Source organism: Carassius carassius, chromosome 2 (assembly GCF_963082965.1).
Source record: "Carassius carassius chromosome 2, fCarCar2.1, whole genome shotgun sequence".
Lineage (NCBI taxonomy): Eukaryota > Metazoa > Chordata > Actinopteri > Cypriniformes > Cyprinidae > Carassius > Carassius carassius.
Window position 1 is genome coordinate 22,616,920 of NC_081756.1, and position 17,185 is coordinate 22,634,104.

The 17,185-nt window shown below is 38.8% G+C and overlaps 1 protein-coding gene across 1 annotated transcript; it reads right to left on the bottom strand.

Moving 5' to 3' along the window:
- Positions 1–7,268: 7,268 nt before the first annotated feature.
- LOC132098760 (N-lysine methyltransferase KMT5A-A-like) lies at positions 7,269–16,015 on the bottom strand. The gene is made up of 7 exons (XM_059504928.1): positions 15,846–16,015; positions 13,726–13,841; positions 13,126–13,288; positions 8,223–8,415; positions 8,052–8,090; positions 7,815–7,914; positions 7,269–7,351 (listed from the first exon to the last, which is right to left on the bottom strand). Exons 2-7 carry the CDS (start codon positions 13,829–13,831, stop codon positions 7,269–7,271), a joined length of 684 nt encoding a protein of 227 aa, XP_059360911.1. The 5' UTR covers positions 13,832–13,841; positions 15,846–16,015.
- Between the last annotated feature and the right edge of the window lie 1,170 nt (positions 16,016–17,185).

Sequence of the window (17,185 nt, forward strand, 5' to 3'; positions counted from 1 at the left end):
TCTTACAAAACAAAAACAAGGGGAAACCAAGCTTTTCCTTTTGCTAGAGTGACATGTGACACAGAAATTCAAATCCAGGAACCAGTTAACACATCTACAGTGCGCTCTGTAAGTATTGGGGCCAACACATATTTTATTGTTTTTGCCCTGTACACAAGCACAGTGGATTTGAAATAAAGACCTGAGGTTTTTACCAACTTCTGTTTAGAGAATGTTTCTATCCATCTTTTATGAACAGTGTAGGAGGGTAGCCATTTAAATACATCGTCTCCAAACTTCAGCGGACAAAGTAATTAGACAAACAATATTTTAGGATTTATAATGGTTTTTACTGACGGATGTACCCAATTAACCATATAGGAAAACTGCTACAGTGCACCTTATAGTTTGCAAAAAACAGTAGCAGGATCATAATAGTTTTTAGTTGTATAAATATACAAAAATTATATCAGCAAGAAATTACATACGAGTTCCAATGGTTATCATTAAGAGGACTAGGATTCCATCCTCACTAAGCCAAAGGTGTCCCCATAAGGACAGTTAAAATACAGGTCAATGTCCCCAAAAGCTATCATAAATACTCATTACTACCTATGAGGTTAAAGTGCAGACCAAACTTTCAGGTTTGTTTAGAGGGTGTTTGTAGCCATCATTAGTGGTAAGTCGTTTAAAATGTAGAAATCGATATAATTAGATTACAATTTGTCATTCATAACTCACAAATGTAAATACGTATCGTAAATATGTGCAAAAAATCCAGTATCCAGTATTTTTGTTATGTGCATGCAATGATTTTCTGTTCTCTACATTTATAATTAGTAGTCACTTCTCTAAAGTAATGATCCAATTTATTTGAATTGCGATGTGATCACTGTTGGGAACGTTACTTTAAAAAAGTAATTAGTTATAGTTACTCACTACTTGTTCCAAAAAGTAACTGAGGTAGTAACTGAATTACTCTATAATAAAAGTAACTCGTTACCAGGGAAAGTAACTATTTGTGTTACTGTAAAAAAAAAAAAAAGTTGCTATGTGTCAAATAATTTTTTTTTTTTTTTTTAGCAGTTTTCACAAGTCAGTTGAAATGAGTAGAACAGACAGGTGTTCGTACATAACTTTCGAGATTTATTGCACGTCAACAGACAGCAAGAGTTTTATCCTGCACTCTTAGTAAGAAAAGTGTTTTTGGCCACTAGCTTTGTAGATGCGTGTGTCACACATTACATGCACGTTCTTGCCTTTGACTACAATGAATTTAAAGTAGTGCTTATATCTCCACCTTGAAAATGCCAACTTTTCATCGGATTGCTCCTGACTCGCCATTTCTCCTGCTGCTGCGAATCTCTGTGTAGCTGTTGCGTGTGTGTGACTGTGTGTGTTTGGCGCTTGGCGTCGCTGGCGCGTCTGTGTAAAAACACTGGCTCTGATTGGCTACCATGAAACACATGACTCTGCCTTAGCCAATCATAATAATAACGCTTATTTCGTTATTAACCCACCTGCTCACTCGCTGTGTGAGCCAGGGGTGCGTTCAGATTGCATATTAAATCAATGCATAGTAACGCACCGCATTTAACGTTCAGTAACGTTAACGGCGTTGTAACGACGGGAAAAGTAATTAGTTAGATTACCCCGTTACTGAAAAAATAACGCCGTTCTTTTAAAACGCCGTTATTCCAAACACTGGATGTGATTATATTAGAATTTAGGCATGGACCAGAACAGATTAATAATATAGTTTATTATCTAATTGCAAAAATAAATGCAAGTTATCAAGTATGAATTGGTCTAAAGTATCAAACAAACATTGAAAGAGTTGCCTTTTAAACCGTTTCGAAAATCAGTCAAGATAAAATTAACGAATTCTTCAAACTTATGAACTGTGGCCATCATCTATACTTTCTTACCTTGGGATTGGAGTGGGACACATTCCCATCTTCTGCAGAGCTGGAATCTGTGTCCATGTGGTTTTGGAAGGCAACCTGTAATCAGTCAAACATGACAAATATAAAGGTAGAAGGTATTGAGAATTTTACACAAATTATATTAGCAACAAAGGTGTCCCCATAAGGACAGTTAAAATACAGGTCAATGTCCCCAAAAGCTATCATAAATACTCATTACTACCTATGAGGTTAAAGTGCCGACCAAACTTTCAGGTTTGTTTAGAGGGTGTTTGTAGCCATCGTTAGTGGTAAGTCGTTTAAAATGTAGAAATCGATATAATTTGATTACAATTTGTCATTCATAACTCACAAATGTAAATACGTATCGTAAATATGTGCAAAAAATCCAGTATGCCCTAACAGGGTTGGGACAAAGCCTGTAATAATGCCATCCTCGCATCGTTCTGTCAAACACATTCTGATAAACATTGTTGCTGGGAAATAATTACTACCACAATATAATGTATACTGTGCAGCTCTAAAACTAAATGGTTATATATAAAAAAAAACTGTCTTATTACCTGTGTGTCTGTTGGTGAGGGTATCACCGAATCTTCTGCTGGTGGAGTGACTGGATGTGATTCTGGGCCCAGCTGAAAATCAAATAAAAAATTCAATGCTACAGAAAGAGTGTAGAATGATTTTTTAACTAAAGTACATACAATTGTAAACTGCAAAGAAAAATGTAAAAGTGATCATTTTTGTTATGTGCATGCAATGATTTTCTGTTCTCTACATTTATAATTAGTAGTCACTTCTCTAAAGTAATGATACAATTTATTTGAATTGCGATGTGATCACTGTTGGGAACGTTACTTTAAAAAAGTAATTAGTTATAGTTACTCACTACTTGTTCCAGAAAGTAACTGAGGTAGTAACTGAATTACTCTATAATAAAAGTAACTCGTTACCAGGGAAAGTAACTATTTGCGTTACTGTAAAAAAAAAAAAAAAAAAGTTGCTGTGTGTCAAATAATTTTTTTTTTTTTTTTTAGCAGTTTTCACAAGTCAGTTGAAATGAGTAGAACAGACAGGTGTTCGTACATAACTTTCGAGATTTATTGCACGTCAACAGACAGCAAGAGTTTTATCCTGCACTCTTAGTAAGAAAAGTGTTTTTGGCCACTAGCTTTGTAGATGCGTGTGTCACACATTACATGCACGTTCTTGCCTTTGACTACAATGAATTTAAAGTAGTGCTTATATCTCCACCTTGAAAATGACAACTTTTCATCGGATTGCTCCTGACTCGCCATTTCTCCTGCTGCTGCGAATCTCTGTGTAGCTGTTGCGTGTGTGTGACTGTGTGTGTTTGGCGCTTGGCGTCGCTGGCGCGTCTGTGTAAAAACACTGGCTCTGATTGGCTACCATGAAACGCATGACTCTGCCTTAGCCAATCATAATAATAACGCTTATTTCGTTATTAACCCACCTGCTCACTCGCTGTGTGAGCCAGGGGTGCGTTCAGATTGCATATTAAATCAATGCATAGTAACGCACTGCATTTAACGTTCAGTAACGTTAACGGCGTTGTAACGACAGGAAAAGTAATAAGTTAGATTTCCCCGTTACTGAAAAAATAACGCCGTTCTTTTAAAACGCCGTTATTCCAAACACTGGATGTGATTATATTAGAATTTAGGCATGGACCAGAACAGATTAATAATATAGTTTAATATCTAATTGCAAAAATAAATGCAAGTTATCAAGTATGAATTGGTCTAAAGTATCAAACAAACATTGAAAGAGTTGCCTTTTAAACCGTTTCGAAAATCAGTCAAGATAAAATTAACGAATTCTTCAAACTTATGAACTGTGGCCATCATCTATACTTTCTTACCTTGGGATTGGAGTGGGACACATTCCCATCTTCTGCAGAGCTGGAATCTGTGTCCATGTGGTTTTGGAAGGCAACCTGTAATCAGTCAAACATGACAAATATAAAAGGTATTGAGAATTCTACACAAATTATATTATCATGCATATAATGCAAGCCCCACTTAAACAAGGTGTCCCCATAAAGACAGTTAAAATACAGGTCAATGTCCCCAGAAGGTATCAAATAACATCACACATCGCTTGTTCGTTCTATCCTCAATTTATACAGGAGCACAACAGCAAAAATAATAGCCTACAATTTCATGTTGGCCGAGTGTGACTTGGACCAATTTCTTTTATAATGCACTTTCTCATCATGACATTTCGATAAATAATCTTACTGTGGTTTTGTCTCTTACAAAGAGATCATTGGAGACATATTGGTTTAACATTTAGACATTATACAGTTGTATGCAGAGCAGTACACAATCAAAATATTTCTTGGTGAGTCGTATACCTTTTAAACCCTGTCACAGTTAAATGTGATCTTCAGACCACAAACTTTCAAGAATAGTGACTTAAAAGGTAGATATTTTATGTAACCCTAATTGACAGACTTAGGCAAGTAATTAATGTTGTTACTTACAAATACACTCTCTGTTCTTTCCAGTGGCAGTACACATTCGCTGGTAGAAGGAGATGCATGGTCAATTTCTGACCATACCTGTAATAAAAAATAATGATCATTTGAGGCTATGAAATTACAAAACAGATTAGGCACTTTATTGAGACTGAATAACAGTCTTACAAAACAAAAACAAGGGGAAACCAAGCTTTTCCTTTTGCTAGAGTGACATGTGACACAGAAATTCAAATCCAGGAACCAGTTAACACATCTACAGTGCGCTCTGTAAGTATTGGGGCCAACACATATTTTATTGTTTTTGCCCTGTACACAAGCACAGTGGATTTGAAATAAAGACCTGAGGTTTTTACCAACTTCTGTTTAGAGAATGTTTCTATCCATCTTTTATGAACAGTGTAGGAGGGTAGCCATTTAAATACATCGTCTCCAAACTTCAGCGGACAAAGTAATTAGACAAACAATATTTTAGGATTTATAATGGTTTTTACTGACGGATGTACCCAATTAACCATATAGGAAAACTGCTACAGTGCACCTTATAGTTTGCAAAAAACAGTAGCAGGATCATAATAGTTTTTAGTTGTATAAATATACAAAAATTATATCAGCAAGAAATTACATACGAGTTCCAATGGTTATCATTAAGAGGACTAGGATTCCATCCTCACTAAGCCAAAGGTGTCCCCATAAGGACAGTTAAAATACAGGTCAATGTCCCCAAAAGCTATCATAAATACTCATTACTACCTATGAGGTTAAAGTGCCGACCAAACTTTCAGGTTTGTTTAGAGGGTGTTTGTAGCCATCGTTAGTGGTAAGTCGTTTAAAATGTAGAAATCGATATAATTTGATTACAATTTGTCATTCATAACTCACAAATGTAAATACGTATCGTAAATATGTGCAAAAAATCCAGTATGCCCTAACAGGGTTGGGACAAAGCCTGTAATAATGCCATCCTCGCATCGTTCTGTCAAACACATTCTGATAAACATTGTTGCTGGGAAATAATTACTACCACAATATAATGTATACTGTGCAGCTCTAAAACTAAATGGTTATATATAAAAAAACCTGTCTTATGACCTGTGTGTCTGTTGGTGAGGGTATCACCGAATCTTCTGCTGGTGGAGTGACTGGATGTGATTCTGGGCCCAGCTAAAAATCAAATAAAAAATTCAATGCTACAGAAAGAGTGTAGAATGATTTTTTTACTAAGTACATACAATTGTAAAATCACTGTTGTTCCCTATCCCTTATGCCTATTAATTACAAACAGTAATGTTTAAAATCTTTTCCATCAAATATATAAATAGCAGTACGTAAATCTTATTTTCAATTCATGCAAATCCTGGTTTACCTTAGCCTGGGTGTTCCCAGGCTGCCTTGCGCATGATTTGATTCACGCTGCTAAGGCAGCCTGGACACCATGGACTAAATTTTCCCCAGATAAAGGGAACCAATCACAGAACGGGAAGGGATCAGTAAGACAATGACGACATCTATGCGACACATCGAAGAAGTTTCTATGGATCCAACATGGCATCAGACGCGAAATTACCTTTCGATGCAGCTTTAGATAGTGTTTTAAGTAGTTTAGAATGTAAGTTTGTTTTGAGAAAAAAGCAACTGTTAAACAATTTCATAAGCAAGCGCATTTGATAGACATTCGTAGTGCCCAATAAACGGCTCTGGGCATTCGTAAACCAGGCCTCAAATACAAGAAAATGAACGGGTGGTTCTCGAATGAGAATTGGTCTGACGTTACCCAGGCTAGGTTTACCTGCTACATTTTTTAGAACAGAAAATATTTTACCTAAATTCTGTCAACGTACAATAAAATGACTCACCATTTTATCCAAGTTTGCCAATTGCAGTAGGAGTAAGGTTCGCTGTCTTTGAAGAGCGTTTCGCTTCTCTGCCGTAGATTCATACCGAGTTTCACACCTATTGTGGTGTTCTTTTAATTTGTCAATCCTGGCCTGCAATTGTTGAACCAAATATAACAATCAGTGTACCAGAAATTATTGTTTAAAAAAAAAAAAAGAGTGAAATGCAATACTACAAAAAGGTTGATAAATTCATTTGGATTTAAGTAATCTGTAATGGTCTATTACTTCAGACAGACTGACACTAGGGATGATAAGATTTTCATGTTGAAAATGAATTTCTTTTGTTCTGTACACCAGTACTTTGAAACAATATAATGAAAACACATCACAAACCTTTTAAATGTAAATATGACAGGGTGCCAGCAAAGAAATGCAGGTTTGGAAACCAGACTTGTCTTTGTTACGGTCATGCGGTACGAATTAGTTATTCGACTAAAGTCAGAGTTATCAAGTCAGCCTCAAACCATTTTGCTCATGCTACCAACATAAGCTATGTGTATTAATCTCTTTATAGTTTAAGTAATTACCTTACTCTGCTTTATAGCACTCTTTTGATGAGAAACAAATGTGAAAGTCTTTCCTACTTGCATCAAAACACCATGTATCCACATTGTCATTGTGTAATTTCAAATTTGAAGTACAGAACATGAGAAATGATTTAGTGTCCATACCTATGTGGGCCAATATTATGCTTGAAGTATTAGTATAGCAACAAATAGATGTAGAAGTGACGTTTTTGGGCTATGCAAGAGTATAATTCAATGTTCATTTGACTTTGGAACCAGACACTGGAAACTTTGACAATCATGAATACATAGTGCAGATCCACAAACTGACCCAGTCTGGGGCACTTATGCGCTTACCTTCGAGCGCTCACTCTGCAAATGATCATCTGCAAGAACAACATAATTTGTTAGTCCTTATTTATACTTTTCACTTCCCTTACACAATAACTAATCAATCAGTCTAGAGTTTGAGACCTGCAACAGTGATATGTGTGATGGGGTAGGGGGACAGGGTGTCTGTGCCAGTGAAGTGTGTTTTGGGGGCTAGGAGAGGAAACCACACAGATGGCAACAAGTGAAATATAGGTAGAGGGCATTTACACTGAGAAAAACATGGGAAAACCTTGCAGAGGAGGATAGGTATTGATCAGACAGCACCACTGCATTTATTCTGCATACGTGGTTCTAATCTTTGTAATACAGGCATGTAATTCAATAATTTTTAATGGATGCATGAGTGCAACAGAAGTTAAATTAACTTTTTGCTACAACTTTGTATGTTCTAATTGTGTGTACAAAATGGGTGCATACAATAGATAAATCCAAAACAGAATCCACTGTGACATCTGATAAAACTATGGAAATAAAGGTATTTCCATAAAAACCAGATGGTGTGATCCTTTGGCATAGGAAATGTATCATAAAAACTAATTGGCCTGAACAATTAAAGAGCAGCATTTCAGGAAAGGGTTTGTAGTTGGTTTATAGGAGTTGTAGTGGTCTATACCTGTGTCAGCAGGCTGTGAGTCTACAGTTGTGACTGTGGTGAGTTCAGTCCCTATTGAATCAGCATGTACTATAGCAGCAGCAGACTTTATACTCCCAATCTACAAAGGGAAATGTTACAAGTTGTAATGTGCAATTGCATAGGCCACACCTAAAAGTTCCCAGCTGCTCCACAACAACTCACATGTATTTTTGCATTTGATAAGATTTAAACAGTATGCGCTTAATAAATTCCTACCTCAGGTTTCACGCTAGGTAGTACATCCTTGTTAACCTGCTAAGTAAACCAAGATAGAAACAAATTCAGCTACCGCTTTCTTGTTTGGAGTGTCTGCAACAAATTGCATGAAATATAAACTCTTCTCCAGGTAGGTGGCATATTGGATATAGAAATAAAAAGGTAACTCACCTGTGCTCTCCATGCCCAGTTTGAGTCACCGTAATTGTAAGTCAATTCTTCTCCAGCTGTAATATCTCGAATCGCGAAGAGACATAAGTGTGGTTTCTCAATTACTTTTATGGTTTTCATTTTGCAATTAGGTCTTCTGTGGTCGTCATTAACAAGTCTCCCAAGAGAGGAGTCCTCTTCACATGCATCAATGCTGTATAGAAACATTTGTTTCATTAATATGTATTAGCACAGAGGTTCGACTATGAAGAGGCAGTATTTGGTTAACTTAAATTATTTGAGCAGGATGTACCAATGAATACAATTCTATAAGCGACTATTGTATGGAATAATGTATTTGTAAAAGCAAATTGGACAAATGACTCACACCATGTTTTTTGCCTTTTCTGAAAATAGGGTTTCACATGTGCCTAGCTGTTTTTAATACAAATAATGACTAGTTCAAGTAACCAGGCAATTTACAGAGATATGCACATCTCTAGCTCATTCCCAGATATGCAGCTTAATAGAACGGTGTGCCTCAAACTAAAAAAATCAGTTTATTTGCAATTCTGTAACGCTTTGGTCTGCAGGTGGCAATGATTTGGAAACATTAGTTAAAGCACTTTTGTATTGTTACATTGAGATGTTTCACATACTTGAGGCTAGGGATGGGCATGATTAATCGGCGATCAATAACTGATCGTTAAGAATTTCGTCGATCATGTTTATTTGTTATCGATTAAACTAATGCAGGTTGTGTTGCGTAGTGGGAGTCTTGAAGCAATGGAATTGATTTTAGCGCGGAGGTATCTGTGCATCCCGGCAACGTCAGTCCCCTCAGAGCGGGTGTTTTTGGCGGCTGGACTGGCTGTCACCAGGTTGCGGTCGCGTCTGATCCCAGGTCATGTCAACATGCTTATCTTTCTCAACAGAAATCAGTAGACTGGTGCAGAAGTTCTATGGGAACTTAATGCGTTTTCTCAGATCGGATTTCTGATTTATCAAAACGATTCCATTTACACCTGGTCACATAAATGTGTTTTTGCAAAACGGATATAAATCCGATCTTGAATTCCAGCGCTATATGCATATTTAAATTGTTGGACGTCACCGAAAGCAACTGATATGAGCTGCATTTTATTGATCATCAGCGAAAATTTCTAAATCAAAGACCGCAACAAGATATTGCGGCAACAGCCCTGGTAAGATAATTTCGTTTCTTTACTTTTAATGAAGATGATTTGTGTGTTGATGAATGACTTTCACTTTGATTTGCGATAGTTTGCACGTTGGCTTGATGAATAGATGCTCATCTGTGGTGATGCGTGTTGAAGTAGCGTCGTCATATCTGGCTATAACATGACATATAGCCTATACCACGCTCTCACACATTTATTTCTTAGCATTTTTGGGATAAGTCAAATTTACATATGTGGTTTCAACAACCAGATGCATTTACTCTTGTCCAGTTTCGTTTGGAATGCGTCTCGGATCTCCTCCTGAAGTGGTTTGAGCGATCGGATTTAAATCCATCTCGAACGCGTTTCGGAGGGCATTTACATTTGGTCTTTTCATGATTGGATAGCTATCCGATCACAGAAAACGGATGAAGTGGCCATGGGTCTCGGTTTAAGAACGCCGGCTCGCAGCTGCAGGTTCCGCTGTTTTAGAGCACCGCAGGAATCTTCAGGTCTACCGAATGTCCAGTTTCACTGCCACAAGTTGATCTTGTAATAGAGATCTCATCGAGGACAAAACAAACTGTATTTTTGTATTTTCATTGCATTTTTAATTTATAAAAAGTTAAAGAAATAATGAATTTCAATATAAAAATATTAATGATTAATCAATAGTCAATCGTTAATTCTCCCGACGATCGCCTAAGAAAATTTAATCGAATGCCCATCCCTACTTGAGGCAAGTAACGAGCGCTGTCTTGCTCTCTCTCCCTCCCGCAGATTAATCAATTGACACGATGGTGTCGATGTTTAAATCATTAAAATGAGAATGTAAGTGTGCTCACCCCATTTTTGTTTGTAAGAAAAAATATCGCAATATATATCGCAGAAAAATAAAATATCGCAATGTCATTTTTTCCCAATATCGTGCAGCCCTAATAACAGTCACTGTGAAGGTGCACTGAAGGGTAGATAACTGTCACTGAAGGGTAGATAACTGTCACTGTGAAGGCGCACTGAAAGGTAGGTAACTGTCACTGTGAAGGTGCACTGAAGGGTAGATAACTGTCACTGTGAAGGTGCACTGAAGGGTAGATAACAGTCACTGTGAAGGTGCACTGAAGGGTAGATAACTGTCACTGTGAAGGTGCACTGAAGGGTAGATAACAGTCACTGTGAAGGTGCACTGAAGGTTAGGTAACCGTCACTGTGAAGGTGCACTGAAGGGTATATAACTGTCACTGAAGGGTAGATAACAGTCACTGTGAAGGTGCACTGAAGGGTAGATAACAGTCACTGTGAAGGTGCACTGAAGGGTAGATAACTGTCACTGTGAAGGCGCACTGAAAGGTAGGTAACAGTCACTGTGAAGGTGAACTGAAGGGTAGATAACTGTCACTGTTAAGGTGAACTGAAGGGTAGGTAACCGTCACTGTGAAGGTGCACTGAAGGGTAGATAACAGTCACTGTGAAGGTGCACTGAAGGGTAGATAACAGTCACTGTGAAGGTGCACTGAAGGTTAGGTAACCGTCACTGTGAAGGTGCACTGAAGGGTATATAACTGTCACTGAAGGGTAGATAACAGTCACTGTGAAGGTGCACTGAAGGGTAGATAACAGTCACTGTGAAGGTGCACTGAAGGGTAGATAACTGTCACTGTGAAGGTGTCACTGAAGGGTAGATAACTGTCACTGTTAAGGTGAACTGAAGGGTAGATAACAGTCACTGTGAAGGTGCACTGAAGGGTAGGTAACCGTCACTGTGAAGGTGCACTGAAGGGTAGATAACTGTCACTAAAGGGTAGATAACAGTCACTGTGAAGGTGTCACTGAAGGGTAGATAACAGTCACTGTTAAGGTGTCACTGAAAGGTAGGTAACTGTCACTGTGAAGGTGCACTGAAGGGTAGATAACAGTCACTGTGAAGGTGTCACTGAAGGGTAGATAACAGTCACTGTTAAGGTGTCACTGAAAGGTAGGTAACCGTCACTGTGAAGGTGAACTGAAGGGTAGATAACAGTCACTGTTAAGGTGTCACTGAAAGGTAGGTAACCGTCACTGTTAAGGTGAACTGAAGGGTAGATAACCGTCACTGTGAAGGTGCACTGAAGGGTAGATAACAGTCACGGGTAGATAACAGTCACTGTGAAGGTGCACTGAAGGGTAGATTACTGTCACTGTGAAGGTGCACTGAAGGGTAGACAACTGTCACTGTGAAGGTGCACTGAAGGGTAGGTAACAGTCACTGTGAAGGTGCACTGAAGGGTAGATAACAGTCACTGTGAAGGTGCACTGAAGGGTAGATAACAGTCACTGTGAAGGTGCACTGAAGGGTAGGTAACTGTCACTGTGAAGGTGCACTGAAGGGTAGATAACAGTCACTGTGAAGGTGCACTGAAGGGTAGGTAACTGTCACTGTGAAGGTGCACTGAAGGGTAGATAACTGTCACTGTGAAGGTGCACTGAAGGGTAGGTAACCGTCACTGTGAAGGTGCACTGAAGGGTAGGTAACCGTCACTGTGAAGGTGCACTGAAGGGTAGATAACCGTCACTGTGAAGGTGCACTGAAGGGTAGGTAACCGTCACTGTGAAGGTGCACTGAAGGGTAGGTAACCGTCACTGTGAAGGTGCACTGAAGGGTAGATAACAGTCACTGTGAAGGTGCACTGAAGGGTAGATAACTGTCACTGTGAAGGTGCACTGAAGGGTAGATAACAGTCACTGTGAAGGTGCACTGAAGGGTAGGTAACCGTCACTGTGAAGGTGCACTGAAGGGTAGATAACCGTCACTGTGAAGGTGCACTGAAGGGTAGGTAACCGTCACTGTGAAGGTGCACTGAAGGGTAGATAACAGTCACTGTGAAGGTGCACTGAAGGGTAGGTAACTGTCACTGTGAAGGTGCACTGAAGGGTAGATAACTGTCACTGTGAAGGTGCACTGAAGGGTAGATAACAGTCACTGTGAAGGTGCACTGAAGGGTAGGTAACTGTCACTGTGAAGGTGCACTGAAGGGTAGATAACTGTCACTGTGAAGGTGCACTGAAGGGTAGATAACAGTCACTGTCAAGGTGCACTGAAGGGTAGGTAACTGTCACTGTGAAGGTGCACTGAAGGGTAGATAACAGTCACTGTGAAGGTGCACTGAAGGGTAGGTAACTGTCACTGTGAAGGTGCACTGAAGGGTAGATAACAGTCACTGTGAAGGTGCACTGAAGGGTAGGTAACAGTCACTGTGAAGGTGCACTGAAGGGTAGGTAACCGTCACTGTGAAGGTGCACTGAAGGGTAGGTAACTGTCACTGTGAAGGTGCACTGAAGGGTAGATAACAGTCACTGTTAAGGTGAACTGAAGGGTAGATAACAGTCACTGTGAAGGTGCACTGAAGGGTAGGTAACTGTCACTGTGAAGGTGCACTGAAGGGTAGATAACAGTCACTGTGAAGGTGCACTGAAGGGTAGGTAACAGTCACTGTGAAGGTGCACTGAAGGGTAGGTAACCGTCACTGTGAAGGTGCACTGAAGGGTAGGTAACCGTCACTGTGAAGGTGCACTGAAGGGTAGGTAACGGTCACTGTGAAGGTGCACTGAAGGGTAGGTAACTGTCACTGTGAAGGTGCACTGAAGGGTAGGTAACTGTCACTGAAGTAGTACTGACAAAGGCACTAACATAAAGAGAACAACTCTAGATTTTAGACATGGCCCTTGCATTGTAACATTGCTACATAGCCACTTCATCTACTTACCACCATGTTTTACTCTTCCACTGAAAATCAAAAAGAAAAACATTTGCAGACTCATTGTACTCAATAGTTTGGAGCTCTGCCTGCTGCTGTGACAGTAGTTTCCCTCGGTACTCCACAACAAAGTCGCCTTTGAATATGAGTTCAGTGGCAAAAACACCTCGGCCTAAGACAAAAGAAAAAGATGATTAAATTAGCAGTTGGTAGCTCAGTGGTAGAGTGCATGCTTTGTGTGTACAACGTCCTGGGTTCAAATCCCAGCTGCTCCCCAGGTCACCGTTGCAAATGAGAAATTGTTCTCAATCGGCCTACCTGGTTAAATAAAAGGTAAAAAAAAAAAATTTGTCTGTTTTTACAGGGAATAATCCCTGTCAAACCCTTAGATTACTGCAATCAGGCTGGGCACAGAAGCAAAATTGCTTAAAGCACTGTGCTGAAGGAATAAATGGTTTATCAAATGTCTAAAAGCTGTTGAATTGTCAGTTTTAATATCCCTGTGTACTAGCAACCACCATTGTGCAGTGTGCCCTTGAGCAAGAGACTTGATCAATGCAGGCATTTCACTGATTCCAACTAAATCATATTCAGGAGTTTAACATTTACCTTTAAAATTATTGATAAAACGCTGCTGGAGACATGGCTTATCAATCCCCGCTTGGATATGGTACTCCGCATCTTGGATTGGTCGAAGTCGTCGTCTTCTCTCCATGAGTGAAAACCTAAGTAGCAACCATTAACCTAAGTAGCAAGATACATAAGTTTAAATGCAGTAAATAACCCATTGCCAATTGTATGACAAAGAAGTATGGAGCCAAAATAGTCTAAATAAAGATAAATGCACACACTACATTCACATATGCACACACAGGATTCATAAATACAAACACAGGATACACAAATGCACACAAAATTCAGAAATACACACACAATCCAGAAATGCAAACAACATTTACAAATGCACTCAAGATTCAGAAATGCACAGGACAAGATTCAGAAATGTATTTCTGATGCACACACACATATATCTTGATTTACAAACTGCTTGCGGTCTGTGAACTTCACTGCATTTGTGTGTGAATTTTGAGACTCCCCTGACTTGGCTCGACACACAAATTTTTAAACAGGGAATGATCTGCAACCAATCAGATATCTCCCTTCTTTTAGCCAATCACAAGAATGCACCCCACGTGGGGGATTGTTTACTTATAAGCCAATCACATGAACGCGTTCACACAGCGCGATATGCCTGTGGTGCGGCATATTATAGCCTACTTATTTATGAAATTGTATGAAAATACAGATGTTTAGATACAATTCAATGAATACAATTCAGGTTTATTTTTTATTATTTTTTACAAAATATAAATTTAAAAATGTCTCAATACATATAACCCAGTGACTGCAGAAAAAAAAGTTAACTATGGATTCATAAATTTGCAATAGGCAATTATTTCATTTTATTGAAATATTTTAATGAAAGTAAAAAAAAAAAAGGTACACCTTTTTGAATATTTAAATATATCTAAATATTCTTTTGGATGCAATATAGAAGTCACTTTAATTATAATATTTGGTCCCTACATGAAGAGAGAGTCAGTGGTCCGCTGCGAGAGGAAAGTGACTCTCTGGCTGCGAAAAGTGGGTCTCCGGCTGCATGAGGAAAGTGAGTCGTCCGCTTAGGAAAGTGAGTTGCTCTCTGCGTGACTCGTGAGGAAAGTGAATCGTTCGCTGCGTGACTCGTGAGGAAAGTGAATCGTTCGCTGCGTGACTCGTGAGGAAAGTGAATCGTTCGCTGTGCGACTCGTGAGGAAAGGGAGTTGTTCGCTGCGAGAGGAAAGTGACTCTCCAGCTGCGGAAAGTGAGTCTCCTGCTGCGCAAAGTGGGTGTCCGGCTGCGTGAGGTAAGTGAGTCGTTCGCTGAGGAAAGTGAGTCGTTCGCTGCGAGAGGAAAGTGAGTCGTTTGCTGATTGGCTTATAAGTAAACAATCCCCCACGTGGGGTGCATTCTTGTGATTGGCTAAAACATGGGATATATCTGATTGGTTGCAGATCATTCCTTGTTTAAAAAAAGGCATTCGTGTGTTGAGCTAAGTCAGGGGAGTCTCAAAATTCACACACAAATGCAGTGAAGTTCACAGACCGCAAGCAGTTTGTAAATCAAGATATATGTGTGTGTGCATCAGAAATACATTTCTGAATCTTGTCCTGTGCATTTGTGAATCTTGAGCGCATTTGTAAATGTTATTTGCATTTCTGAATTGTGTGTGCATTTCTGAATTTTGTATGCATTTCTGAATCTTCTGTGCTTTTTAAATTTTGTGTGTGCATTTGTGAATTTTGTGCGCATTTGTGTATCCTGTGTGTGTATTTATGAATTATGTGTGTGCATGTATGAATCCTATGTGTGCATATGTGAATGTAGTGTGTGCATTTATTTTTATTGAGACTCTTTTGGCTCCATAAAGAAGTTCTTAGCCTGTCAGATATAACACAATAATAATCTTTATATGGTATAATTGGGATTGTGTTGCCTACATTGCAGTCGTGTTTTCTTAAACTACCAGTGAAATCAATGATTTCAAGCATTTAAAGATGTTTGAAGTTGTTCTACGACATAAAACATCTATACAGTAGGTCCATTATAATGTTTAAATAGTTTAAATGAACATTCAGATATTTAAAAGTGGTCTAATTGGTTTTACTACAGATAATTATTGTACCTACCCCTGATGGCAGCTTTTCTCCCGCCATACAACCCAACCACGCTGTAGTGCGGAAGTGCAATGACAACAGATCCTATACTCTATTTAACTTGCTAATTGTCATAGTAGTCCATCCTAACATACAAGCTAACTACTGTAGTGTGCATATCATATAAAACACAAATTTATCGATTATCAGTCATTCAATTATACAACACACGCAAAAAAATAGGATTTATGGCATGCATTAAGTTTCAATCTAGCTAATGGTTAGCTTGGTAGTGGTAGTTAGCTAAATAGTTTCCATTTACATTGCACATGTATAGGCGCGTTAGCAAACTAACGTTACCTAACATGATACTGACTTAACCCGACTGGAACAGAAAACTGCAAAGTTAAAATTATTGCTAGCAAGGCCTGCTTTGTTACTAACCTTCTCCATAATATATTGTAGTGGCATTTGTTATGCAGTTAGCACATGAATTACATTTGAAATAAAAGTGTTTAGCTTACCTTGGAGATGAACACGTTGATTGATGCTTCCTTTGCACCTGCTCGTCCAGTGGCAGTGAGTCACGAGATGCAATCATTAGCTCCAGACGAGAGACGCGCGCGCGGGTAAAGGTGTGGGGGAGGGGTTGACTATGTGGGGACCCGGATAGTCTTAACCAGGACATACGCTGGTCTCGAGTGTGTGTGTGTATAAGATGGAAAAACTCACAACAATCAACCAACATACGCTTTTGATATTGGTTAATTTATGTACCCTCCTTTATCCAACTGAAATGTAGGTCTCTACAGTTAAGCTCTGTATTATAAATAAAAAAGACAAAATATTTTGTCATGTTGATAAAAGAAACAATCAGTTATTAAAATAAACTCCTACCTGGCAATTCAAGTGTGAGGCAAGGGTTTTAAAGGGGGAATTGTAGGATGGACACATTCGATTACAGATAATATGAAAGTTATTTTAAATTAATAACTGGAAAGAATATAGTTTTGCTTGAGAGTTGGCACCAGATGAAGTATCATATGGGATTGTTTGCAGTCATTTGAACTCAGTGTTGAAACTCCAAAACAGTGTCAACATGGCACTTTTAAAATAAGTGTTCCCCTCAGTTATCTACAGTGGGGAGAAAAAGCATTGGATACACTGGGGATTGTGCAGGTTCCCACTTACAAACCATGTAAGAGTCTGTCATTTTTATCATAGGTATACTCTTCTACTCTAAGTGACAGAATCTAAAACCAAAATCCAGAAAATCACATTGTATATTTTAAAAAAAATATATATATTTTTGCAGTTTATTGTTCATGACATAAGTATTTGATCACCTACCAACCAGTAAGAATTCCAGCTCT